Source organism: Dendrobium catenatum, unplaced genomic scaffold, assembly GCF_001605985.2.
Source record: "Dendrobium catenatum unplaced genomic scaffold, ASM160598v2 fragScaff_scaffold_1449, whole genome shotgun sequence".
Lineage (NCBI taxonomy): Eukaryota > Viridiplantae > Streptophyta > Magnoliopsida > Asparagales > Orchidaceae > Dendrobium > Dendrobium catenatum.
The window spans coordinates 113,856-141,073 of NW_021319911.1; the positions used below are offsets into that span (position 1 = coordinate 113,856).

The 27,218-nt window shown below is 35.5% G+C and overlaps 1 protein-coding gene across 3 annotated transcripts in view; it reads right to left on the reverse strand.

Annotated features, from left to right (window-relative positions):
* LOC110095246 (S-adenosylmethionine carrier 1, chloroplastic/mitochondrial) overlaps window positions 1-13,575 on the reverse strand; it is an 86,086-nt gene extending 72,511 nt beyond the window's left edge. For 2 of the 3 annotated variants that reach the window (XM_028700120.1, XM_028700118.1), the window contains exons 1-5: window positions 13,080-13,575; window positions 12,838-12,954; window positions 1,436-1,522; window positions 773-845; window positions 186-276 (exon numbers count right to left, since the gene is read on the reverse strand). In XM_028700120.1, the coding sequence (XP_028555953.1) occupies window positions 186-276; window positions 773-845; window positions 1,436-1,522; window positions 12,838-12,954; window positions 13,080-13,134 (423 nt within the window). In that variant the 5' untranslated portion in view covers window positions 13,135-13,575. The remainder of the gene's footprint in view (window positions 1-185; window positions 277-772; window positions 846-1,435; window positions 1,523-12,837; window positions 12,955-13,079) is intronic. The other variant, XM_028700119.1, reaches the window with a different exon arrangement.
* Window positions 13,576-27,218: the final 13,643 nt, after the last annotated feature.

Here is a 27,218-nt window from a genome sequence, read left to right on the forward strand (position 1 = left end):
AACGGATGAACAAAATGCACATGAAGCACAAAAGCAATCATAACCGGGCTAACGATAAATTAAGTTCAAGAACCAATGCAACATATAATGGAATTGAGACCAGAAGAAAGAAAGGAAAATGTGCAACTTCTCTAGTTCGATTAATGGAATATACATAACAAACATGTAACTAAAATGCATCTTACCAGGTGGGCAAAAGCACTAAGATTTTCAGGAAACAGTTTAAGCAATTTCTGCTTGGTAGGTTCATATATACCAATAAAAACAGCCGAGGATCTGTAAAAGGGAAAATAACAGTGAAAACAATGCATGAGAAAAACAAAAGTGGAACCAATACAGGCATCTTCAAAAGCAAAAAAGAAAAAGTACGTCTAAACAAGTTTCCACATGAAATTCAATGAGAGCAAAGGAGAATAATCCCTCAATAATTTGGAAAAATGTTAGAAATAAGGGGCACAAAATATCTTTATATATTCTCTTATAGCACTAACTTTGTCATCTTACATATTTATACATATGGATAAATATAAAACTCATGGAAATCATAGATGCCGTTATTGGACAACATCAGATCAAAAAAGCACTCTAACAAATGAAAGAATAAGTTGCATACAGCTCAACAGCTGATGATTTTGAATTTCATGAAAACAAAGAATAACAACCTAATATAAGAAAAAATATATATTAGTCCCTTAATTCTACAAAGGTCCAGAAGGCCCCGAAGTAATTTTGAAAGCAAGTAATCAGCTCATAAAATGATTGAATTACTCACGGAAGGACACCAGCTAGATTACCAGCTAACCCAGAATAGAGGCCTTTCCAGTGGATTTTGCTTCCACCATGAGCTGCCTAGATGTAAGAGGGCACCAAAAAAATGAATTATAATTATCCATCATGAAAAACACCGATAAGATAAATAACTCATATAAAAGTAATGCACTATAGATATTGTCAGTACTTGGTATTCAAGTGCTCGTATTGTCAAAATGTGAATGAATTACAAGATTACTTATTTTTCTTGGCTAAATAAGGAATGGCAAAGAGAATGAAAGATGAATGCATGAAGTCTCCCTAAAAGCACATTATTGGAGTCAACAATGATCTGAATCTCAAAATGAAGAACTTTATTGATAAATCATTCACACGTTTGAATTAATAGTCTCTTTCAAAAGATTACTTTATAAAACAGTCCTTCAAAAGTTTTAAGCATCAATTAGAACAATAATGCAATGGTTATCTGAGGATGGAAATTCGCACATAATTGAACATAGAAGGATTATGTATCATTGAACTTAACTGTTCAAACAAGATATGCAGTTTGTCTGGAAGAATCAAGTTCCATAAAACTTAAGGATATCATCATGAGATACAAGTAAATAGAAAGAAATCATTCAGCGCAATAAAACATAGAGAAAACGTTTTCTTCTGAATTAACCTGCCTGTAATCGAGTTTTTATTGTGTCAATCGGATATAGGACTGTTTCAACAACAATTCCAGCAGTTCCCCCAGCAATTATTCCATCTAACATTAAAAACAGATCAGTTAGGCTCAAAAATCACTTATGTATTAAGTTGATGAACTACCTATAATCTATAGCTAGTGAAACAGCAGCACAAAACAGAAGTTTGAGACAACCAATGACTAGCCCTCGGCTAATGAGATTATGTTGAGATCAGGCGGGCATGCTTTTAATATAGTTTTAAGAATACTGCTATAACCGCCAAATAAAATAGACATAAATTAGGACCTCATCAACGATAAAATAAATTTATGTTTAAAAAGATGTTTTAACTTTAGAACTAATAATTTTAAGAGATTCCACATTTAGTTCAAATCAAGGTTTAAAATTGCGTAAATAAGCCTCGAGGTGTTTTTCGTCAGTGAGGCGAGGCGTAAGCCTCGAGGCGGTGTGAGACGTAAGCCTCACGGACGAAGAATTGCGTAAATGAGAATTTAAGGGTTTTAGCAAGTAAATAATAGTAAGATTCTATTATACAATAAAAAACATCTAAATGACAAGTGAAATTAATAGAAAGTAAGAAAATAGATGCAATAAAATTATGTTCCAAAGTACGTAACCATAAAATATTAGTCTATCAAAACTCTCAAAGTACAAATAAGAAAGAACATATATAATCTGTTGAAATCCATCCGTTCCCAATGCAAAGGATCCGACGGACATAAAGATCAATCCGTGGGATGCTCTCATGGATCACGCCATAATGAAGGAACGAATTTAGGAAAGATTTTTATTATAAATTTTATGTATTAAATCTGTAATCTATTATTTTCTCATTAAGATATCTTGTATAGATCTATAAATAGGAAAGATAGTAATGAATAAAGCTAACCTTTTTCCCTCTCAAATTCCCAATTTTGACATGGTAGCAGAGCCAACGGCCTTAATTGCCGTCGAAGAACGATCTTAGATCATCGGAAGAGGAAGAGGAAAAAAGCCCGAAGCATCCGAGGCTTAATCGTTGCCGACTCTGTGTACGCCGAAGACAGAAGCTGAGACGGAGCCGAAGCTCCAATCCAAACTTCCGATCAGACAGGAAGGACAAGTAGTCGAAGGAGGATAGTCGAACAGCAACAAACGAACTGAAGGAACTTCCGATCCGAGAGGAAGGCCGAAGTCGACGAGTCGAACAGCCAAGAATGAGCGGAAGGTGCGACCGTGAAGCCGAGTGGGACTTTTCTGGAACCCGACCCCATGCCCTAGTCCCGATCTGAGCATTTTAAAGGGCTCGGCTGTTTGGTTTAGTAAACCAGAAAAAAAAAAAAAAAAAACTCTTATCTTTCGACCTTTATTGTCTAATAAAAAAAATTCTAGGAAGCCTTAATTGCATTCCAATGTCAGAAATTAACTCCTCTCAAAGCGTTGATCAAACTGAGGAATCGATGGTGCACCAAGGACGAGGTGACTTTCAAAGTATGCAACCTTCCTATCATCTAAATGGGAAGCACTACCTAAAGTGATCTCAATTTGTGAAGACCTACTTGAAGGGGAAAGGGAAAATACATCACCGCCTTGGAGGAGGACCAAAAGAAGGAGATCCTAAATTTGGGGCATGGGATGAAACAGACTCCATGATTATGTCATGATTGTGGAATTCCATGACTCCAGAAATTAGCGATACATTTATGTTCCTTTCGACTGCAAAGGACATATGGGATGCTGCCAGACAGACCTTCTCCAAAGCTCGTGATGCGGCTCAAATCTTTGAAATTAAAGTCAAAGTTGGAAGCACAAAATAGGGGAGTAAGACCGTGACGGAATATGCCACCCTTCTACAAAATCTGTGGCAGGAACTTGACCACTATATGTGCATTGAAACCAAATGTCCGAAAGATGCTGCGATCCTAAAGAACTTTATTGAAAAAGATAGAGTTTATGATTTTCTTGCATGACTCAATGCAGAATTTGACCAAGTTAGGATTTAAATTCTCGGCAAAGAGGAGACACCATCACTCAATGAAACCATTTCTCTCATTCGCGCAGAAGAAAGCCGATGGGAGATGTTAGAATCAAAGGTCGTTGAAAGCTCAGCAATGGTAATGAACAAAGAATCTTCATGGAATTAGAAGGGTAAAGATTCTTCAAAATTCAAAGATAATGACTCACTTTGGTGCAACTATTGCAAAAAGTCAAGACACACAAAGAAAACATGCTGGAAAATACATGAAAAAACCCCCAACAAGGAGTGGAATCAAAAGGGTGAAACAAGGAGCACATCACATGCCAACAACACTACAAGTAAGCCAGAAGCACAGCCCAGCCTTGGAGAATTCAATAAAGAAGATATTGATAAACTGAAACCACTCCTGGTATCTCTTGAAAAACCAAATACTTCTTCTTCACTTGCACTCTCAGGTAAGACTCCAATTTCTATTAGTTTAAGTGCTTCCATAAATCATTTAAAAAAATTATGGATCATTGATTCAGGAGACACAAATCATATGACTCACTCACTTACCCACCTCATAAACTATACTCCTTGCCCAAACAACAAGAAAATCATCACTGCTGATGGTTCTCTTATTAAGGTAGCTGGCCAAGGAGACATAATATTATCTCTCTCACTCACCCTAAAAAATGTGCTCCACGTACTACAATTATCCACAAATTTAATATCAATACAAAAACTTACCAATGACCATAATTGTCAAGCCCTGTTTAACCCTACTTATTGCTTATTTCAGGACCAGAGATCGGGGAAGAAGATTGGACTAGCTAAAGAGAGAGCAGGATTGTACTACCTGGAAGAACCAAACCAATCTAAAAATAGTTGCTCTATGTTATCCCTAGTCGACATGAATTCCAATATTCGGCTTCATCATTATAGACTAAGACACCCATCTTTTGATGTCTTAAGACATATGTATCCACAACTTTTCCTGAAATTAGAAAATAAAAATTTTCATTGTGAAACATGTGAGTTGGCTAAACATAAAAGAACCTCATTCCCAAACAAAAGTAAGAGATGTGATACTCTTTTCTATCTTATTCATAGTGATACATGGGGACCCTCTAAAATCCCCAATATCTCTAGGGCACGCTGGTTTGTGTCATTCATTGATGATTGCACAAGAGTCTCTTGGATCTATCTCCTTAAAAATAAATCTGATGTTAGCACCATTCTTCCCACCTTTCATTCCATGATCAAAAATTAATTTGGGATAAAAATAAGGAGATTCTGCTCCGATAATGCCAAAGATTATTTTAACCAAACTCTTTCCTCCTACTTCCAGAGTGAAGGGATCATCCATGAGTCCTCATGTGTTCACACCCCACAACAAAATGGGGTTGCAGAAAGGAAAAATGGTCATCTTCTAGCCTCCACCCGAGCTTTCCTATTTCACAACAATACAACCAAATTCTATTGAGGGGAAGCTCTTTTAACGGTAGCTTATCTCATAAACCGACTACCTTCAATAGCCTTAGGACTCAAAACTCCAATGGAGTCTTTGTCCTCTTTTTACCCCGAGTTTTGAACCCATCATAATCTTATGCCCAAATCTTTGGATGCACTGTCTGTTCATATGCACAGCCAGGAGAGAACAAAATTAGATCCAAGAGCACTCAAATGTATCTTTGTTGGTTATTCAGCTACCCAAAAAGGTTATAAGTGTTATTATCCACCCACAAGAAAAATCCTTGTCTCTATTGATGTTACCTTTGATGCGCAAAATTCCTATTTTTCAAAATCTTATCTTCAGGGGGAGACTGAACATGAAGAAGATGAGGAAAATGAACTAGTACCTCTTTACCTTCCTCCACCACCTCAAACCAATCCACCTGAAACCCAAGATAGGAAAATAAATGACAAAGCTATAATTAGATTTGGAAAGGTTTACTCCATACGTACAAGCTCATTCTGTGCTCCAAAGTAGATCCAAGAATCTGAATCATCTCCTGGAAATAAGATAAGCTCACCACCTCCCTTATACCCTATAAACAACTCTATATCCTTCAACAACTTCTCATCATCACACAAAAATTTCCTGGTTTCATTAGAAGTTATCCATATTCCTAAAGATATTTTTGAGGCCTTATCTGATAAGAATTGGAAAAATACCATGAAGGATGAAATGCAGGCCCTAAAAAAGAACAAAACATGGGAGATCGTCAATCTACCAATAGGGAAAAAACCGATCGGCTACAAATGGGTGCTCTCAGTAAAAAACAAAGCTGATGGCACACTAGCGAGATATAAGGCAAGACTGGTGGCAAAAGGGTTCACTCAAACATATGCCATTGACTACCAAGAAACATTTGCGCCTGTAACCAAGATGAATACTCAGAATACTACTCTCACTGGTAGCCAAGTACAACTGGCATCTGGAATAATTGGATGTGAAAAATGCATTCATGCATGGGGATTTAGAAGAAGAAATATTTATGAAAATACCACTAGGGTTTAAAAAAAATCTGAAGGCAACAGGGTGTGCAAACTGAAAAAGGCTCTATATGTGCTCAAAAAATCACCAAGGGCCTGGTTCGGAAGATTCTCAAAATTCATGCTCCTTAATGGGTATCGACAGAGTCAAGGGGATCATAAATTATTCTTTAAACACTTAGATTCAGGGGGAGTCACAATATTATTAGTATATGTTGATGATATTATTTTGATTGGAAATAATGAAGAGGAGAAAGTTAGTTTAAGGGAAAGTCTCACTAAGGAATTTGACATGAAAGAACTTCGTAGACTAAAATAATTTCTCGGAATTTAAGTAGCTCACTCTAGCAAAGGAATCTTCATTTCACAACAGAAATACATCAAAGATCTTCTAAAAGAAACAAGTAAACTAGCTTGTAAACCAGCACCGACACCAGTAGAACCTAATCTTAAACTGGGAGAAGCTAGAGAAGATCCAGCTGTAGATAAAGGGGCCTACCAGAGACTTGTAGTGAAGTTGATCTAACAAATAATGAATAAGAATGATCATTATCATGTTACTTGCCCACTTGATATAAATATAATGTAATAGCATATAAGAAGTTGTGGAATACCTTTATTTGGTTGTTATGCTGCAAAGCTAGTGGATGTGTGTGGTGTGGTACTAGTGGATGTGTGTGGTGTGGTACTAGTGGATGTGCCCACTTGATCTACTTCGCCCCTCAAGACATCCACACTTAAATCCTCTAGTTGCAAGTCTGATAATAGCAAATTTGTCTCATCATCTATGAACCACTCATTATCAGATGCCACATCATCACACACCAAAAAGTGCTCATCATCCTTCAACCCCTTGTTCCTCAACCTCCTTTCTCCCAATCTCTTGTTGTGCATAATATATACAAGTGAGTTCACTCTGAGTGTTGAAAGTCAATTTCTTCTCTTTGTTTGCACTTGACTATATAAACTCTAGTTTCACTCAAACTTACAAGAATAGCAAGTGAGGCCCAAAACTCTAACAACAAAAATCTGTAACTCAGGGGTGGAATCACCAAATTGGATCGACCATTCAACTATTTTCAAGATGAAAAATGATAATCATAACATATTAAAGTGTTATGCATTTACAAAAATAAGTATACCTGGAGACTGTTTGGCAATAGTTAATTTTACTGCTTGCAAAACAAAAAATCCCTCCTTATTCTGAAATAGAACAAGTTATAAATCTGTAAGCTCCCTAACGGTCTGGTCTGGTATTAGTCGTTCCATGCAATGATACAAGTTAAGCTTCACCTCCGAGTTTGAGAATTTCATCTCTGAATATTGAAATTGAGGATTGAGATAATACGCCGCTGCATGTAGATGACGGTGTAACTATACCTCCCACCGAGCATCAATGATATCCCAAATCTCTCTATAACTTGCCTCCTCTCCTCCCAAATTATGTGTAATCAACCCCTCCACCTCATCCATAGCATTATAAATAAAACTCATGCCTGGTTTCTTCTCGGCATCCACCAAACGTAGAACTTGTACCAAGGGTCTCGTGCTCAATATGGCATAGGTCACAGTAGCCCAAAATTTATCATTTAAAATTAGCCTTCGTATTTCCTTCCCCTAAGTTTTCTTCCCCCATGCAGAATTAAGCCATTGTGTTGACGTAAACATTATTTCAAGAGGTTGTCTCACATCCAACAGGCTCTGTAGTGTCAAATAAGATGTGGCAAACCTGTAGAATAAATTTGCATTAGAAATTAAAAATGATTTGCAGTGAACAAATGTAATAACAAACCTAGTGGTTACAGGGCGAATGATTTCCTTCTTTGAAAACTTTCTCATTAAAGCTTAAAACCCATGAGTGGTTGTATATGAACTTTGTGATCTTACTCGCCCTTGAAAGAGCGCTCTTGTGTTGAGGTAAATCATCAAATTCCTCCAATATGAGATCAATACAGTGTGCTGCGCAGGGGTCTAATACAGATGTTTCCTCTTCTCCATCAACATCTGACCAGCTGCTTTGTATGCACTAGCATTGTCAGTCACCACCTGAACAACCAATTGCTCCACAATCTTCTCAACAACCCCATCTAGTAAATTGAAAATGAATTCAGCATTTTTAACCTCATTTGAAGCTTCAATTGATCGTAAAAACACAGTGTCGTAGGGATTATTGATAATGATATTAATCAAGCTCCTACTCTTCATGTCAGACCACCCATCTGACATAATGGTAACATCAGTCTCAATCCATGTCCGTTTAATCTTATCAATGCTATGCTCTGTGTTCTGCAGCTCTTTCAAAATCCATGTTCGCAACTCGTACATGGAAGGTGCCTTCAACCCTCTCCCATACAACCCTACAGACCGCAGTATATTGAAGTAGGCCGGCGATGTCGCAACATTAAATGGTATGGCATTTTAAAAAAATATCTGCCAATATCCATGTAAATTTTTCATTGACCCTCTCTGGTACCAACCGCAGGCATCATCTGTGCTTGTCCTCTATCCTCTCCTAGAGTAGTCATATACTGGTCCATAGGACCCCATGCACCTCTATTATGTATAGTGGAGGAAGAGCCCTTTTCACTCTCGCTCCCAAAGTAAGCATCATGTTCCACCCTTTCATCAAATTGCTCATGTTGTAAATGTTTGGCCATCGTACTCTTTTTCATATAAGCTGTAATTTCCTCCTTCATGTTATCCGGAACATTCGCATAATGTGCTACATTCTTATGTGAGCCGGATAAGTGTTCCTTCATGCGAGTTACTCCTCCCTTCACCACCTTATCACAAAAATTGCATTTTAAATACACATACGTCTTCTCGTCGCCTCCTACATCAATTTTACACTGTATTTCCAAGAGGATCACGCCGCAATGATGTATTTATCTTTTCCTTGCCCCTAACCATGTTTCCTAATGCACAAATGCGAAAACATACAAAAAATCTCAAAAAATAAAAAACCCTAGATATTCAATAACTTGAAAAAACTTTCCTTGAACTAAAAAAAATACTTAAAACCAATAATGGAGTGCTTGTAGAGGGCGGCCGGACCCTTCTTGCTCACCGGCGTGAGGTAGCGCCTGCAGGAGAGGCGGTAGAAAGCCAACCCGAGCGGAGCCGAGCGAAACGTTCGCGAATGGAAGAGGCTTGCGAGAGAATTTCGTTCGGGTTGGCTTAGAACTGAATGGAAGAATAGAAGAAAGACCTAATTTTAAGTAGGTGGCACCTAGTTTTAAGAGGCGTGCGCCTCACCTCTAATTGCGCAATAACGCCTTAAGGCGCAATAGCGCCTTAGAGGCGCACCTCTTAGCCCGTGAGGTGTAAGCCTCACATAAACCCAAAATTGCTTAGGCAATGAGGCGTTTGGGGGCTGAATTGTGCAAAGGCGCGCCTTGAGGCGTGCCTTTAATTGCGCAATTTTAAACCATGGTTCAAATGCCTCATACTTGAGTAAAACATCTGAATATTTAAATAAAAGATCTGGTATCTAACAAACATTATATCTAAGTCAAAGGCCTTATATTTGGGTGAAGTATCATATATTTGATAAAGTCTTTCATTTAGGCTTAGGACAAGCACATGTTTTTCCTTCTTTGTAAACCTACACTTGTATTCCCTCTCGCATGCTACCACCGTGTATTTTAAACTCCCTTGTCATTGCAGTAGCACCCATTGCAACATGCCCAAGTATTGTCACTAGCCTTCTCCCTTATGAAGAATTGTTGTGTCTCCCATGCGCCACAAGCCTAAAACACATGCAAGTCAGCCTCCAACCTACTATTGTACCGCCTCATCATGCACCATGTTTGCTTGCTCGGCCCTTTGTGCAAGCACTAATCAAGCCTCCTCATCAACCACATACTTAAACCATTGTCACATATATCTTCCCTAACCACTACCACTTATTTTCATGCATCTTGCACTAACACGTCGCTACCCCTCACGCTCATATGCATTGTAGCATGCCCAACCTTCAAGTCGCACCTTGCCTCTTGATCTCCCCTAGCTAATGTGCAAAACGCAACCTATAACGCCTCGAACCGCAACTCCTAACCACAACAATAGACTGTCATCATGTTCCCTCTCTTCTCAAAATACCTTATTGCTCCCTTGCACACACCATTTTTGTGACACACCTACAATTGCCACACCATTATTGCTCCCCTATGCATGTTACATTTATTTGTGCCCACCGCATGCCATAACCCCGCGCATTGCTACGCATTGACTTGTAGGAAAAAAATAATTTATAAATATATGAATACGGAATTTTAGGTACACCTTCAAGACCTCATGCATGTATTTTTTGGCATTCTGGAAAGCCTAAAGATACAATGTTTATATAAATTATATTTGTCTTTGTAAGTAATATGAAACATTCCTTTCAAAGGGCTTGTTCAGCTAACTAATAAGCTCCTTGATAGAGTTTCTCATTAATAGACTTGATGAGACTCATTTGATTAGCCAATATGTTCATAGTGTTACTTGATGAGGCTCGTTTGATTAGCTAATATGTCAAATACAAACCAGGCACAAACATTCATAACTTAAAATGAATTGAGCTTGAGTACTACTACAAAAAACTGAATCGAGCTCAAGCTCAAACAATGTTTTGGCAAAAATTAGCTCAAGCTCCTGCTCGGCTCAATAAATTTACAGGAATGCCTTTTTGCATAATGTCTTCAAGGCAATTTATGATGAATATTTCAATTTGGACCTCCACGCCTATAATATTAGGCTATAAAACAAACTGTTGAGCTTCTCTACCATCTATAGATGTAAGCATCAACCCTAAGTTAACATCAATATAAAAATTATTTTGGACCAAATTATCAAACATTTCGTTTTACTTGGTAAAGATCATAACCCCATAAGTCTCACTTATATATTTGAGTTGATCCATAACCCAGAAGTCCTGTACATAAATCTTGGCAAAGCCATGACCTCATAAGTCCCACATATTTACTTGGGATGAGTCTTAACCCCATAAGTCCCACACATAACATTTGGCTAAGTCATAAGCCCATAAGTCTCACTTTTTTAGCAAATCTAAATTAAAAAAACAAGCCTTAGCCTCCAAAATATTAGAGTTAATATGCCAAGGTCAATCAAAAATTATATACTCACTAAGGTGGGCATCCCTTTACTTTATTAAATGCTTTGAAGTGACAGTTTCGTTTAACTCAAGGCTCCCTTCTTATTGCAACTTGTAGATACAACAATAAGCTCCCTACCACAAGATGCTAGCAATCACCAAAAAGGCCACTAGAGAATTAATCCTCACGAAGAGGGATTGAGGCTTCCCATGGCATGCACTCTTTCCCCTTATCTCTTACACCTCAGATGAGCCTAACTCGTCACAGACAATCAAACTAGTTATGTTAGTGTCCTTGAGAAAGAGACAAACACATATAAACACTTCTAATTGCACTTAACCAAGCATAGTCCCTTTGAACCAACCGCATCATGCATATATCAAGCCCAATTTCTTTGTTCCTTTGGAGATTAAACCCATAAACTTCTAAACCACAATCAATCATACTGATGACCATGGAACTTTTTAGGTCTAAGACAAAGCTTCAAATTGATGGGGCATGCCTTCAAACATACATCCTCCCCAACACACTATACCTGAGATATCTAATAAGACGTAACTCATGGATATTAATCAAACTCCTAAGGTGATGTAGCCTTTCAACCATCTTTCATTGGTTGATCGGGTTCACCAGGTTAACCTGAGATAACAAAACCATGTGATATTGATTATGTTGACCATTCATCCCCATCCAATCACTTAATATATAAATCAAAGGAAAATATCTAGGATGTTATTATAGCCTACTTTGAATTCAATGCTACTCAATTATCCTTTCCCAAAATTCTAAAAGAGGTAGAAGGAAACATATGACACCGTGGGCTTAAAAGCATCTTCTGTCTCATAATTGCACTATCTTTTTAAGTGGTCATATTTATTAATTTCATTTGAAGTAGTGTTATGGCACAAATTTTTAAGTATGGATCCATTTGGGAGTGTAGCATTACTCTAGTTTCAATTTCTAACTAAAAAAGGAATCTTTACCAAATACTGCATGATCAACTAGCCAATTGATGAATCTCAAAGAAACTACCTTGATGCCTGTTAAATTTTAATTCCTAAGCTTAAATTATAAACTCAAGGCTTTAGATTGATTAGTTTCCATCAATTAAGCCATACATGGGTTAAGCACCAATTTAAATTTATGGTATCCTCAATTTACATTCTAGTTTAAGGTAAGAATTGGTCAATGTTGTGTTCCATCAGATTCAAATTTTTTTATTTTCCATCATAAATCCAAATGGCTTTTCCCATGAGCAAACATTAGTCATAAGCATTCAATAAAACTAATGAATAGCAAAAAAGTAAACGAGCAAACATAAAGAGGGAGAAGCATACCTCTTCACTTTTAATCACTATAGAAGGATAAAAAAGTTGGCTCTTAAACATGAGTGGAGCAAAAATGAAATTATTGTATGCATTAAACTCAAGTATTTCATTTGCTTTCGATATCTATAAATCAATTAAATTAACATTGTAAGATTTTTTGTCTCTTGAGCCTGAAGCTACATTATTAATTTTAAAGTTGAATACATGAATTAAGATATGCAAAATGAATTGATGATAACAAAAAAAAATGTGAAGCACTCAAGTTCGTTCAGACATGATTAAAATAAATGCACTCTTCATTTTCTTTTTCCTATATAATCTAAAACAAACAAAATAATAAGAATTAATAACATGTAAAAGTATAAAATAAGTTCATATAACACCACTCACACCTAAAAATTCCAACGAAGAATTTTCACAACATTCTCGAACTGAAACAGGCATGGATTTAAAAGCTAAACAATCTCTCCAACCTACTCAACATACAATTCAACAAAATTGAAACTCACCGCGCAGTACACGTAGGAAATCAAATGGCTTATCTTCACTCATAGTGACTGAAGCAAACGGTTTTTTCTGTTCCAAAACGGAAATGCAGAGTTTACTCTTGCAAGAATCTGCAAAACCTGGAATCAAATATCAAGGATAAAAAGGACCAATACATAACCGGAAATCAACACGAATCGCTTCCTAGGAATCAAGCCGCGTTTGCTCAGTAGTATAAATCATTACATAAGCGATAGATTAATACCTAACGAAACACCAGGGTATTTCTCAGATTTAGTGGCCAGTATAAACGGAGCCATCGAAAAATCCGAAATTTTTCTAAATTAAGGGGCTGTTTGGTATCGGAATTATGTTGGGATTTAAGTCGGATTTACGCTAAATCCAGCCAAACGGTTTTTGTGCGCGCTTTAAATCCCGGGATTTCATAAATCCCAAATTTAGGAATTTACGGTTTAAATCCCGGATTTACTAAATCCCTCGGTTCGGTGGATTTAACGTGATTTAGCCGAATAAGCGCGCGAAAGGGAGAAAGTTTAGCCTTCACAGCTAACGAGCTCCTGTTCTTGCTTCTGATCAAAATGTCGTAACTTCCGATCGGACAGGAGAGAAAGTCGTAGAAGGAGCGAAGTCGAATAGCCAGGAAGGAGCCGAAGAAGCGACGCGTGCAATCTATACACCTCCTGCAAAGCAACGAAGCCGAGCAGCAAGGACGAAAAGAGAGGATGAAAGGCAAACCTAGACGCCTTATGTTATTATTGATGAACTTAATTAATATAATTTAAATTATTAATAATTAAGTAAATTAATTAAATAATAATTATATAGTTAGTGTATAAATTAATAATCTAGATTTAACTTAATTTTATAAATATTAATTAATATTAATATAATTAGCTTAATTAATATAACTTAAAATATATATATTATTATGTATATAATTAATAGTGTAATTAATAGTTAATAAGTAATTTGTACATAATATGTTATTAAATTCATAACACATTAATTTTTATTTTTAATTATACATTTATTTTTAAATTTATAATTATTTTCTTCACATTTAAATCCCTAACTACTATAAATCTTGAAATATGTACCAAACAGTTTCTCAGAATTTAACAGGATTTAACATTTTACATACCAAATAGTTTTCAGGATTTAACACATTTCGGATTTACTAAATCCATATTTATAGGATTTACTAAGTCCTACTAAAGTTAAATCCCACTTGTTGCCAAATAGTCCCTAAATGTTAGACCAAAAAATAAAAATCAAGACAATTTAGATTGCATAAAATCAACTAGCGAGAAAACACTAGGTTTTTTTTCCATGGTATTTGCTGCCGAAATCTAGGAGAATTAGGAGATAGAGCATATTCGTGAAAATATAATGTGAAAGAGCAAAAGGATTTACCGAAAAGCGGCATGTAACACCCTGGTCACATGGGGATGCAGTTTGGGTCATCGGGTGAAATTGGGTAGATTCAGATCCAGGAACTAGACTTGCATTTCGGATCAAGAACTTAGGCTTGGGCTTCTTTTGGTTTTTCCTCTTGTAAAAATAATTTTAGAAGCAATGGTTAACAAAATGGAATTTTTTTAATGGATAATTAAATATCAAAAAGCTTCTCAAAACACTAGAAAAATGAAGTTCTCTATAAAACATTTCTATAAAAGCGTCCCATCTAAACAGCGACCAAAAAAAAATTTATCTGTTTCAAAACAAAAAAGGAAAAAATCGCTGAAACAAACGAGGCCTTCGTTTGGTTACTTCTCTCCTTTTGTAAAAGGTAGTTTTAGAAACAATGGTTAAGGGAATGGAGTTTTCTAACGGAGAAGCAAATATCAAAAAGCTTCTCAAAACAGTAGAAAAATGAAGTTACCTAAAAAGCATTTCTATAGAAGCATCACATCCAAACAAGGACCAAAAAAAAATTTCTCTATTTCAAAACAGAAAAGGAAAGAAAACGTTGAAACAAATGAGGCCTTAATCTGTCAGATACAGCCTAGTTGGATGCAAACCAAGATAAATTTTGATTTTTAAATCTCTATGATTTCTTTCTCCTATGAAATTGCTTAGGGGGAGGGGGGTGTGGGGTATATGGATATGGATTCTATGCTAGAAAATATGGTTTTAAACTAAACAATATATAATTTATTAAAAAGACCTATATTTATTTTTTGAAGGAAATGCTAAATTGCAATTAAAGATGAAAAGGAAAACAATTACAAGCTATTATGTGATAGATAACCTATCACATTCATCCTTTAAAAGAGAAAAAAAAGGAGGAACCTTATTGTTACTAAGATCTTCACAAAGAAAATCTTCAAGTAGAGCAAAGTTAGCACAATTGTGTGTTAATTTATTACAATTTCTATTAACAAAGTGAAAAAGAATGTTACCAAATCCATCCAAAAATGAAAGATCTTCAATCTCCTCTTTGTTAACCAGCCGAGAGTCTTTATTAAAAGATTTTTGTAGAAGTTTGATAATGTTGAAATTATCACCTTCTATTATTAGACCCTTTGGATCCAACATCCACTTGTAGATGAAATTATTCAATGAACGAATGGCCATAAGTTCCAAAGTTCCATTATCCCAGTGCATGCATTTGATTCCAAAAGCGAGTAAGAATCTTCCTTTAGAATCTCTAAAAACACCACCTATACCTCCATTGTTGTTATTAGTTAATGATGCATCAAGATTTACCTTAATCCATTCTGGGGGAGGGGGATGCCAAAAAGAATTCAGCCTTGAAGGTTGGTTAGTATCCCAGTGATCCATGAATAGATTTGAAGAAGTGATTGATGCATAACTAATAGCATTGCCGGCAATGAAGTTCAGACTCCATTCATTCTTTCCATGTTTGATTGAATTCCTACTCTTCCATGAAAAATAGACTAGAGAGCAGTATAAATTTGCCAGAGATCTATTATGAACAGATAATTTTTCCAAATGATACTTACAATCTTTTGCAGAGCAAAACAACGGGCATGTAAATCCCCATTTATTGAGAATTCCTATAGCTTGCTGCAGTTTATGACAATGAACCATGATATGGTTAGTGTTTTCTCGTTCCCACAGCCTCTTGGACATGAATTATGTCCCAATAATCTTCGATTCATTAGGAAATCATTGGTTGGAATAGCCTCATTGAGCAGCCTCCACCAAAAACATTCAATTCTAGGATTGAGCTTTAATTTTTTATGCCATATTCCATATTCAATAGAACTGATATCATTAGAATTATAAGCTGCATCCATTGTCGTAATGCTTTTCCCCGAGAATTTACTCTTCAGTTCAATGCTATCAGTTGGAAGCGAAGGATCAATTTCAATTTGAATAATTGTTTTCACCAGATCTATTCCAAAATGTTTATTCAACATATCAACTTTCCAACATCCACCCGAAATAAATTCCTCCAGTTTCGGGAATTCTGAAATATCTGTGGATATAAAAGTAGGCCATTGCTCTAAACTCCTGTCAAGGATCCAAGCATCTTCAAGAATGTTTATAGTCTCTCCTGCAGCAATTTTCCATCTTGTGATAGTTCTGAGAGATTGAGCACCTTCAGCCAGAATTTTCCATGTGACCGATTTATTTGCTGTGTTGGAATTCTTGTAGAATTTGGGACCATATCTAGCTTTCAACGATTTGTATAGCAACGAGTCTTCTTCTTTTAAGAAATTCCAAGCAAATTTTGCTCTTAGAGGACCAGTTATATCACTCACTGATTTTATACCTAGACCTCCTTCTTTCCAAGGTCTGCACATCTTTTCCCATGAGATATAATGAAGTCCATGAAGACCTTCTTGTTTATCCCAAATAAAGTAATGTTTGAAGAAAGAATAAGTAGTGCCATCCAATCCAGGAGAGATGTTAGAGCCGCTTTCATTGATAACTGCAGTCAATTCTGAATAAGATAAAGCTTCTTCTAATAATTTACCATCTGCTGCTGAAATGGAATTAAAAAATGGAGGCCATCCCTTCACGTAGCCATCTCTTTTTCTCCATTTGTTGTTAAAGAAATTCAACAGAATATCCTCAATTTCTGCTTGATCCTCAACTTGAGTTCCTTCATCATTTTTCAACTGATGAATAAGATTTCCCATTCGTCTACCATTAGCAAAGGAATGGAAAAATTTTGAATTTGTATCATTATCTTGAATCCATTTAAGCTTTGTTCTTTGCCTCCACCAGGTGCTTAACCGTGCTAAGTTCACGTTGAATTCATGAATTTTTTGTCTCAGCGGAATAAGTTTCTCTTGCTCCATTACATTCCCATTCGCTTCTTCTAATTGAATGTCAACAATTTCTTTTTTCAAACGGTCATTGCTATATTTAAAACTTTTTAACTTTTGTCTACTCCAGTAATAAAGAGCCTTTAAAGACCTCTTACACTTAACATTAACAATATCCATATCATTCCCCTGGACCGGTTTGTTCCAAGATTTTAAGACAATACCTTTGGCAGCTGGAAAAGAAGCCCAGACTTCTTCAAATTTTATCTGCTTGGTTTGAAATAATTTATCCTGAATGATTCTAATGATTAAAGGATAATGATCAGAGGCTATTCTAGGTAAATGTCTTACCACAGCATTCTGAATCATGTTAAGAGCCTTGGAGTTCAAAAGACACCTGTCTAATCTCTCAAGAATACGAGCATTTCCACTTTTGTTGTTGCACCATGTAAATTTGGGACTTATGATTCCCACATTATGGAGGTCATTTCTTGCCATAAATGCAGCCATATCTTGGGGACCTTGAGAAAAAGTGAACTTCTTCCCACCTCTCTTTTCTTCTTGAGAAAGTATACAATTGAAATCCCCTCCTATTATCATAGGGATATTTGTACTGTTGTTTTCTTCAAGATCTTTCCACAGTTTTCTTCTTAGAACTGCATTTTTGTTACCATAAATAGTAGAAATCAACCATTTGCTATTATTAAAGAGGCATAATTCCCCAATCACACATTGAGAAGAAGCTTTGATCAAAGAAAACTTTGCAATATTGACTTTCCAAAAAACCATGATTCCACCAGATGCACCAATCGAGGGTAGAAGAAAGTAATCCCAATCATCCCCTAAACATTTGTTCACTTCATACCTTTCAAAGGAAGATATTTTGGTTTCAACCACTCCAACAAGAAAAACATCCCAGTTTTTAACAAAATCATTTAAGTAAAGGGAGGCTTCCCTTTTATTAGCCCCCTTACAATTCCAAAATGCAAGTGAAGTCATTTAGATAAAGTTGGGGAAGGACCCCCACATTTACCGTTAGGAAATGTTTCAGCTTTTTTTGATCTGGTAGTATTACTCAAAGGCCCCAAGTGTTTAAGTTCTTTTAATAACTTCTGTTTTTGTGTTGAAGGAACAGATTTTACCAATTTCACATATATTACAGAATTCTGAATAGCATCATCTTTGCTTTATTTCTTTATAGAATTCTTCCAGTCAACTTGAGGCACCTCATTAACAGCAATTCTTTCGTTTTCTGATAGTTCATCTTCTTCGTTATCCACCAAGTCAACATTCTTCCCTTCTTCGTCAACTGTAAGAAGTAAAGAGAACAAATTTCTGTTGTCCACAGAAACTACTTCTGCAGAACAATTCTCTGCTGTTAACACCTCATTGTTTAAAGCATTATGGCTTCTTTCTATTCCAATATTTGAATCAGAAATTATAAGATCATTTGATTGATAGGGAGTACTTGAGTTCGCAGGTAATCCCAATAGATTTATCTGAGTTCGCAAGCAACCCTTCCCATGATTACTGGTACCATTCTTCTGTAAGATATTCCGATCAGAGCAGTAATTATTGCTGATATTCAGATTACTCTGATCCACTGTAACAAAGATTTTTTCCATATTATCAGGAACTCCTTACTCTGGGTTGTCAAATCCCTCTTCTATTAGATTAGTCTTCTCCTCTAGAATCCTTGGGACATCCTGAATAGAGCTTTTATCCAAGTCATTTTTCAAGATATTATGAACTTCCTGTTCTACACTAACAGGATTCCTTGATTTTTCCATATATCTTGTAGAAAGAGTTTTAATCAACTTGCTACCCGGCTTGTAATTCCACCTCTTCTTATTATTGACCATTATCCATGGTCCATAATTAGTATCTTTCAACACCTCTTGCTCTTTATCCCGTATTATTTCTGCTACTGCTGTCAACGGCAACCTTCATAACTTCTGGATTATTAATCTTTAGCTCACAATCATTTTCCATGTGCCCAATTTTCCCTCAACCAAAGCATAGATTGGAGACCTTTTCATATTCCACCAGTTGGAAGAATCTTCCAGAAATGCTGTCCACCCAAACACCTAGTGGAAGAGGTTGATCCAGACTAATTCTTACACAAATTCTTGCGAATTCTCTTCTTCTCCACTAAAACATATTACCATCCAGCATAAGGGGTTTCCCAATCCTTGAAGCTATACATGCTATTTTTTTCTCATCCCAACATTGTAATGGTAATTGATGCATTCTAATCCAAATTGGAGAAGAAAGCCCTTTATTAGAATTAGTTGAAAATTCAGGTGTCCATTTTTCCATACCTATTATATGCTCATTAACGAACCAAGGACCTCCTGCAAGAACTTCTTCTGACATTTATACTGATGAAAATGAGCATAAAAACCATCCTTTACCCAATGTGGTAAAGTGGAATTGCCCAAATTGGTTCCATTGTCTTGTATGAAGGTAAATCTCTTCCAAATCTCTTCCAAAGACTTTAATAACCAATGATTTAGATAATTTCTTAGAATTTATATCTTCCATCTCCTGAATTAACTTTACTGCTATCCCATCTTCGAAAATTACCACCTCCTTTTCATTGAAATCCAAATTTATGTATGGTTTTTTACTCCAAGGATTAGCTGATTCATTGCCTACAGCTTTCTTAGGCAATTCGCTAATCAACATAGTTCCATCCGTTTCCATACTTGAATCCAGATCAGTATGAAAGTTCTTGTTAACCTGATTTCGGGAACTTTCATTTATCACATTGCGACAGAGTCCAGGGATTGCATTCGAGTTTCCAAACCGGTTAACAAATAATTTCATTCCTGACGTAGAAGTATTCAAATCGGAACGAAATCCAGAAGATTTTGAATTTGGAGTAAAAAGATCTACCATTTCCGCAACAGCTTCCTTTGCCTTCAACATGCTTGACAACATTAGGGGATTGTTCTGATACCTCCTTAATCACCAAAGCTCCATTCCGTTTCAAAGACGGAATATGAAAATCCATTTCGGCAACAGCTTTTCCTTTGCCTTCAACAGGCTTGATAACATTAAGGGAATGTTCTTGTACCTCCTTTATCACCAATGCTCCATTCCGTTTCAAAGACGGAATATGAGAATCTAGCTTAGAATTCAAATTCGTCAAATCATTTTTAAGAGAATTTAGATAAGAATTACCTGTATCAGAAAAATCTGCTTGAATTTGCTCATCTCCTTCCTTAATCGATTTCTGCACTTGCCGATTTTTTATCGTCTCCAATAACTCCTTACGTTGCTCCGTTGAATCTTTGCTCCCGATCTATAAAAATCACCGGCTGAATGCCGATAATCATCCACCGCCATCAGCGGCCGTAGACGTTACCACGAAACAAAATTTTAAAAATTTGTTTCTCTCTCTAAAAAAACGGACGTTCTCTCTCTATTATGTTCCTTTGGAAGATTTTTAATATATGAATTGTTAATTTTTAAAATTGTATATTCACATATATCTTCACAGATATCTAGTAAGTAGTCGACAAATCATGATGGTGGTCGAATCTCATGAAATCCATGGGCGTACTCACCCAACAATCAACAGGTGTTACTCATCTAGGCCTATAAAATAAGATCTTCTCTCATAAGTGGTGATCAAAGGGCATCACAGATCAAGCAACTCGTAACTTGTCATATAATAAGTCAATCTTCATGACCACTCCACATCATGCAGGACAGGTATCATGATTCATATTTTATAATCTCAACTACACAAAAGTGTCTACCCATGAAGCTCTTAACTCGCATTGCCACGATCATTTGACAATAGTGTTTTTCCTCCCCCATAATAACAACTCACTTGCCTTCCTTTCCAAAGGCAATTCAAAGCTCTAACACAAATCATAGACAATCTCAATATGCCTATCAATCACAAGCTCCCTCAACTTGGAACTCGTTAATGGAATCGCCCATGCCCACTCGCCAAAAGCTACTCGGCACTACTGAAATTGCTCAGAGACTGATCATCAAAGTCATACAGCATTGTCCTCCCCTCTGCCAATCACATAGTGAAAAGTGTCCAAGGGGAGTTTATATTGAGAGGAAGTATAATAATGTATTTTATTCTTTTAAAATGAAGCATTTCTTGTAGCCCTTGAATCCCTATAAATAAATCTTAAAATGTGTTTTTTTAATCTATTGACCAATTTAGATTTTGAGCCTCTTGAGCTATTTTTTCTCCATTCTCATATAAGTTCTTTATCACTTCTCTCACAGTTTGCCTACTAATAAGGTCAGATGTCTTCCATAGATTGATGCAAGTGAAGAGAAGATAAGCTCAACTTAACAAGCCTAGTAACCATGAATTGTCAGTGAATATGGAGAATATAAACTTCACCACTTGCCAATATATGATGAAAATAAAGAAGAGATTAACCAAGAAAATTCAAAACTCCATAGGTGGGTTAAAAAGTACGGTAAGGGAAACCTGAGGGATCATCTAATTCAATAGCTCACCATAAAAGAACATATAGCAAAACAATAACCTTAATGCCTACCCTTGAACCCACTTGCACACAAACATATGATGAAGATAATAACATATAGACTAAGTGGGTCATAAGAGTTAAACCTAAACTCACTGATGCCTTCTCAAGGGAGATCATAGAGGCCAAGCTACCTCCAAGGTTTAAGGTGCCACACTTGGAGTCCTATAAGGGTAGGATTGACCAAGTGGATCATCCCACCACTTTTGAATCGATAATATTATAAGATTGTTCCTTTTAGCATGAAGAATGCAAGGGAAATCTACAAAGAATGATAGATAAGGTCTTCAAAGACCAAAGGGGAAAAACATATAGATGTATATAGATGGCTTATTGGTAAATAACAAGTCACCCAGGAGGCACATAGAAGATCTGAATGAGACTTTTTCCATCAATAAAAGGTATAACTTGAGACTCAAACCTCTAAGGTTTTGTTAGGGACAATATTTTTATGGCTTTTTAAAGCATCTTTTTAGTATATTTTTTTGTACTAAAAAGCTAGTTTAGAAAGAAGTAATAAAGATGTCCCAAATGAAGCCTAAATGTTTAGGAGAATTCCTAAGATTCTTCCTCATCTAATAGGGAATTAAGGTAAACAAAAATAAGGTAAAGGTAATTTTGTAGATGTTGAAGACAAGGACATCAAAGGAACTGCAATAACTTATTAGGTGAGTTTTTGGACTCAATTGCTTCATCACTAGACTGGGAAAGTGGTGCTCACCATTCTTCAAGGTAATTAGAAATTTGAATAAATTCGCCTGGAGAGAAGATAACAAGGTTTCCTTCTAATAATTGAAGGTTCTTCTCTCCTTATCACCTATACTCCAAAATCTTAGATTAGGCAAGGACTTTCTGTTGAGTCTAGTGAATAGGTTATTAACCTAAGTTAATGTTCCACGGCTATCAAGAGGGGGGGGGTGAATTGGTAGTTAAAAATTATCCCTCTTTTAGATGAGTTGAACCAAAAATAAATTTTAATGAATTTTTATAAAAAGTTTTTCAACCAAAATTTTTTAAACAATAAAATGCGAAAAATAATAAAAAAAATAAAAAAAAAACGACACAAGATTTATAGTGGTTCGGTCTAAACCAGACCTACATCCACTCCCTAGAGGCACCCTCTGAGTATTGCATTAATACTAATATTGTCTTTCGTTTTGCACCCACAGCAAGGCAAAGAAGCCTTTACAAACACTCTTTCCACCACTACCCGGTGCCGTAGAGAACTGTCGTCCTTTTACACTATCCCTAGTGTTAGCAGAGAATCGTCCATCCTTTCACACTCTCCTAGTGTGGGCAGAGAATCCTTCGTCCTTTCACACTCTCCTAGTGTGGACAGAGAACCCGATCTCCTTGACATATCTCCTCATAAGAAATCTAGAAAGAAGAAAGAAAAGAGTGAAGTAATCTCAAATCACAAGTAGGAAATCTTACCTTTGAACACCAAGTAAAGCCTCACGCTCCAGTGGAAGAAATCCTTCTTTGAATGCTCTCTCTCACTCTCTCCTTGAGTCTTCTTTCAATAGGCATGAAGATCAATGACCAAAAAGATTTGGTGGCAGTCTAATTTGGACTATATATAGGAAAGACAAGAAAAACTGCCCAAAAACTGTAAATTTTCAATTTTGTACGCAGTGGATCGTCCCGGACGATTTTACTTAAAGTGTCAAAAATGATCCTTATGCATATTGGTACGAACTATGTTCGTACACGATCATCGTCCCGTACGAACTAGGTTCGTCTGGTACGAAACGGTTATTCCATAGGTCGGTTTCCAAATCCCTGCAGGACATAACCAACTGAGGTAAGTCGGTTCGGTTCATCCTGGGATGAACAAGTTTCGTCCTGGACGATTTTAAACATAGAGTTTCATCCAAGGACAAAGGGTAAATTTCTTCTTGGATGATTTTAAACAAAGAATCTCATCCAGAGATGAACCATGTATTTCATCTGGACGAACAGTTCAAAGTGAGAATCCAGAGACATTCGTCCTGGGATGAATATTAAATTTGTCCAGACGAATAGGACTTAGAAAAATTTTCTCCCTGCCTGTTCGATCCATTTCTCTTCCGAGGGGTTATTTGACATGATCGTCCCGTACAACTATGTTCGTCCCATACGATCAATTCACAAAAATTATTCCCCCATATGTGTGTGTTATGAATATTCACTCAATTACAATCACTCCCTCTCAATTCAAAAAAGTCTTCATAGTTTGGAGTTAATTTTCTTGAAATGTTAGTACACACTAGAGCAAAAATAAATCTTCCAAAAAGTGTTAGGAGATATATATATACATAAAACAATAATATTTGAAATCATCAAAATAATACAAGTTACAAGAATGTAAAACATGCAAATAGCAACTCTCTTAACATTCTTCCCCTTTTTGATGATGGCAAAATAATTATTGTTGGTAGGATTTTAAATTCTAAGAAACACCTAAACTCCCCCTGAATTGACGAATACATTAAAAATAAGGAGGCATAAATTCAAAATTTTTATTTTTCAAAAATTTTATACAAAATAAGAAACATACAAAACATACAACTACAATAATGACAAACATAAAGGAAAAGGACAATAAAAAACAAACAAAATAAACAAACAATTTCTCCACCTTTTTGACAACAGCAAAAAGAGAAGAAGAAAAGAAGTCTTGAAATAGAAGCATAAGTATGAAATTCATTTGATAATTTAATCTTGAAAGTGATTGAAATAAGATATGCAAATAAAATTAAAACATTAGAGACATCATAGAATTTCATATAATTTAAGAAGTGATATAACATAGATAATAAAAGAATTTATCAAAGGCATGAGTCAATTTAGACATTAAGATAAAGAAAATTATTGCACTAAGGATGAATAAAAAATTTTATATTTTAAATTTCAATGTCAATTATAAATGAACATAAGATTAATTTAAATTAAGAGATTAAAAGAGTCTGGAAAGAAGTAACTACCACATGTGGTGCTTTGCGCATCTTTTTTAATTTTATGGCACATTTTTTGTGCATCTTTTTTTACTTTGGGCTTATTTTGTGCCTCCTTTTCTTATTGCAAACTTTTTGTCCAATTCTTTTGATAACAATTTTTTGTACATTTGTACAATTTTCAAAAGTAATTGAATTCTTTCCAAAATCAATAATCTAAATTTTCAAATTTTTTTAAGTGCATAAATACGATTTGAAAAAAGAAATACAAAATAAGAAAACATCTAAATTGCAATAATGATATTAAAGATAATGTAGTTTAAATAAGAGACATGGAATTCAAAATCCTAATAATATCAAGTTATAAGCATCACTTAAATTTAGAATTATTAAATTTTCTAATGAAATTAATTTTAATTTATAATTTAGGTTAAAACACTATTAAGATTAAAAAAATGATTGTCATAAAGTCTAACACACATTTCAAAAACAATTAAACAACAAAACATTTGAATATATATTGATATTAAATGAAGATATTACAATTTAAGTCCTAGATATCAATAATAACATAACTAAAATAAGGAAAATACAACAATCTAAAAGAAATCACTTTACACTTGAACTACAAAGAAATACAGAACAAACACAACAATCATTCAGATGGACCCTGATCTGGAGAAGGAGGTGGTGGTGTTACACCAAAGAAGTTGAAGTAACTACTCATCATAAGCATGTTGGTATTTATGTTATTTATCTGATCACGCATAAATCCCATATCTTGATTGTACTGAATATCCTGCTGCTGTAAATGAGTTTCAATTTGATCAAACCTTTGATCAAAATGAGCCTCTAAATTGTCAAATCTTTGAACTAAATTCTGATAATTTGGTTCAGTAGCAGATGCAGGTTCAGCTTCTTCTTCTGTTTCACTCAGAACAACATGAGTTTTGCTAGGCTCTTCCTTATTGAAGATTGCTCTAAAGAATGCATCGTTGTAGTAGAGTGGTTGTTCAAAATCTTGTTCTGGATGAATCAAATCATACTTCTTTTCCAAAATATATGCAATCAGATGTCCTAAGGCTATGTTCTTCTTTCTTTTATGATCAACATGGCCAATTTTAGAAAGGCCATAAATGTATTCAATTAGGAGTTGGGCCTCATCTATAGGTTGTCTGGTCATTATCAAGAAGGTAACAATAGAAACAAGAGGAGTGATATTGACTCTATCACCAGCTTTAGGTATAATAGAAGTTCTAAGTACGTGCTGGATGATACGGGCATCACGAACTAAAGTTGCTACCTTAGGTAAATGATCCTTAAAGTTTACTCCTCTAATCACTCGATTAACTTTAGTCCAATTAAAATTTGCGGAGGTTAAGGTGTATACTCTTAATACTTCAGTCCTTAAGTTTAGGAAGATACCAAGGTCAGCCTTGGTGATTTTAATTTTCTTTTTTAAAAAAAAGGAACTGATGATAGAATGGTCGGAGTTGAAAGACATGTTCGCCAAAAAACAATGAAAGGTTTCTTTATTGTAGAAGTGTACTAAGGTGAGAATTAAACCAAATTGAGTAGAGGTAAACAAGTGCATTACCTTAAAAGTTAATTCTTCATGTAAGAGTACTCTAGATGGGGTAATTTTCGCGGAGACAAACCTAGCATAGGATTCTTCATTGGCTTTAGAAAGGAAATTTTCAGATGTGTTTCTTGGTGGACCCTTAGTCAAAGACTTTTGGCGCTTGCTAGAACTTGCCATTAAAAGACCTTAAGAGAAGAAAGGTTTGAAAGAGATGTGTGAAAGTGACTGTTCAGTTAAAAAATGCCGTCAATTTATGGAAAAATGACTGTTCATACCAGACGAAATTTCTTTCGTCCCGTACGAATTAGATTAGTTTCGTACGAACAAATTTCGTATGGACGAACGAATGAGTCAAAAAAGAAACGGCTTTTCGTAAACACACAACTTACGAAGCATCCTTTTGTCTAGAATTTTGACCAAAATGATCGTACAAACAAACACGTGTTCGTCCGGGCGATCAGAAATTCAATTCGTTTTAATGGCAGTTGAAAATCATCCCCCGCTATGAACTGACATGGGTTCGTCTGGACGAACCAAAGGTTAGTACGTACGAAGTTCATATTAAAAACTGTCTTATCCATTCAACTGCTTCATTCACTCATCCCGTCATTTGAAAAAATATTTCATCCCGGACGATCGTGACGATCGTACAGATGAATTACATCAAAACTGCTCTTAAAATGGTTCAAAATCACACAGTTTGTCATACTACACAAATCGTCCCGTACGAAATGATTTTGTCCTGGACGATGATAAAAAAAATTAAAAAAACAAAACAAAATGAAATCATTCACACAAATCAAAATTAAGAAACACAACAACAACAAAATAACAAACACAAAAACATTAACAAAAAAAATATCAATGTTGCAGAAAACATTTTTATTTAAGAATTCAAATCAATCACACCAAGCCTTATTCTTAATGCACTGAAAGTATCAAAGGCTATTGGTTTTATAAAAATGTCTGCAAGTTGATTTTCAGTAGAAACATGAGTGAGTTTAATTTCTCCTTTGGACACATGATCCCTTATGAAATGATGCTTGATGTTTATATGTTTGGTTCTTGAATGTTGAATATGATTTTTAGAAATGCAAA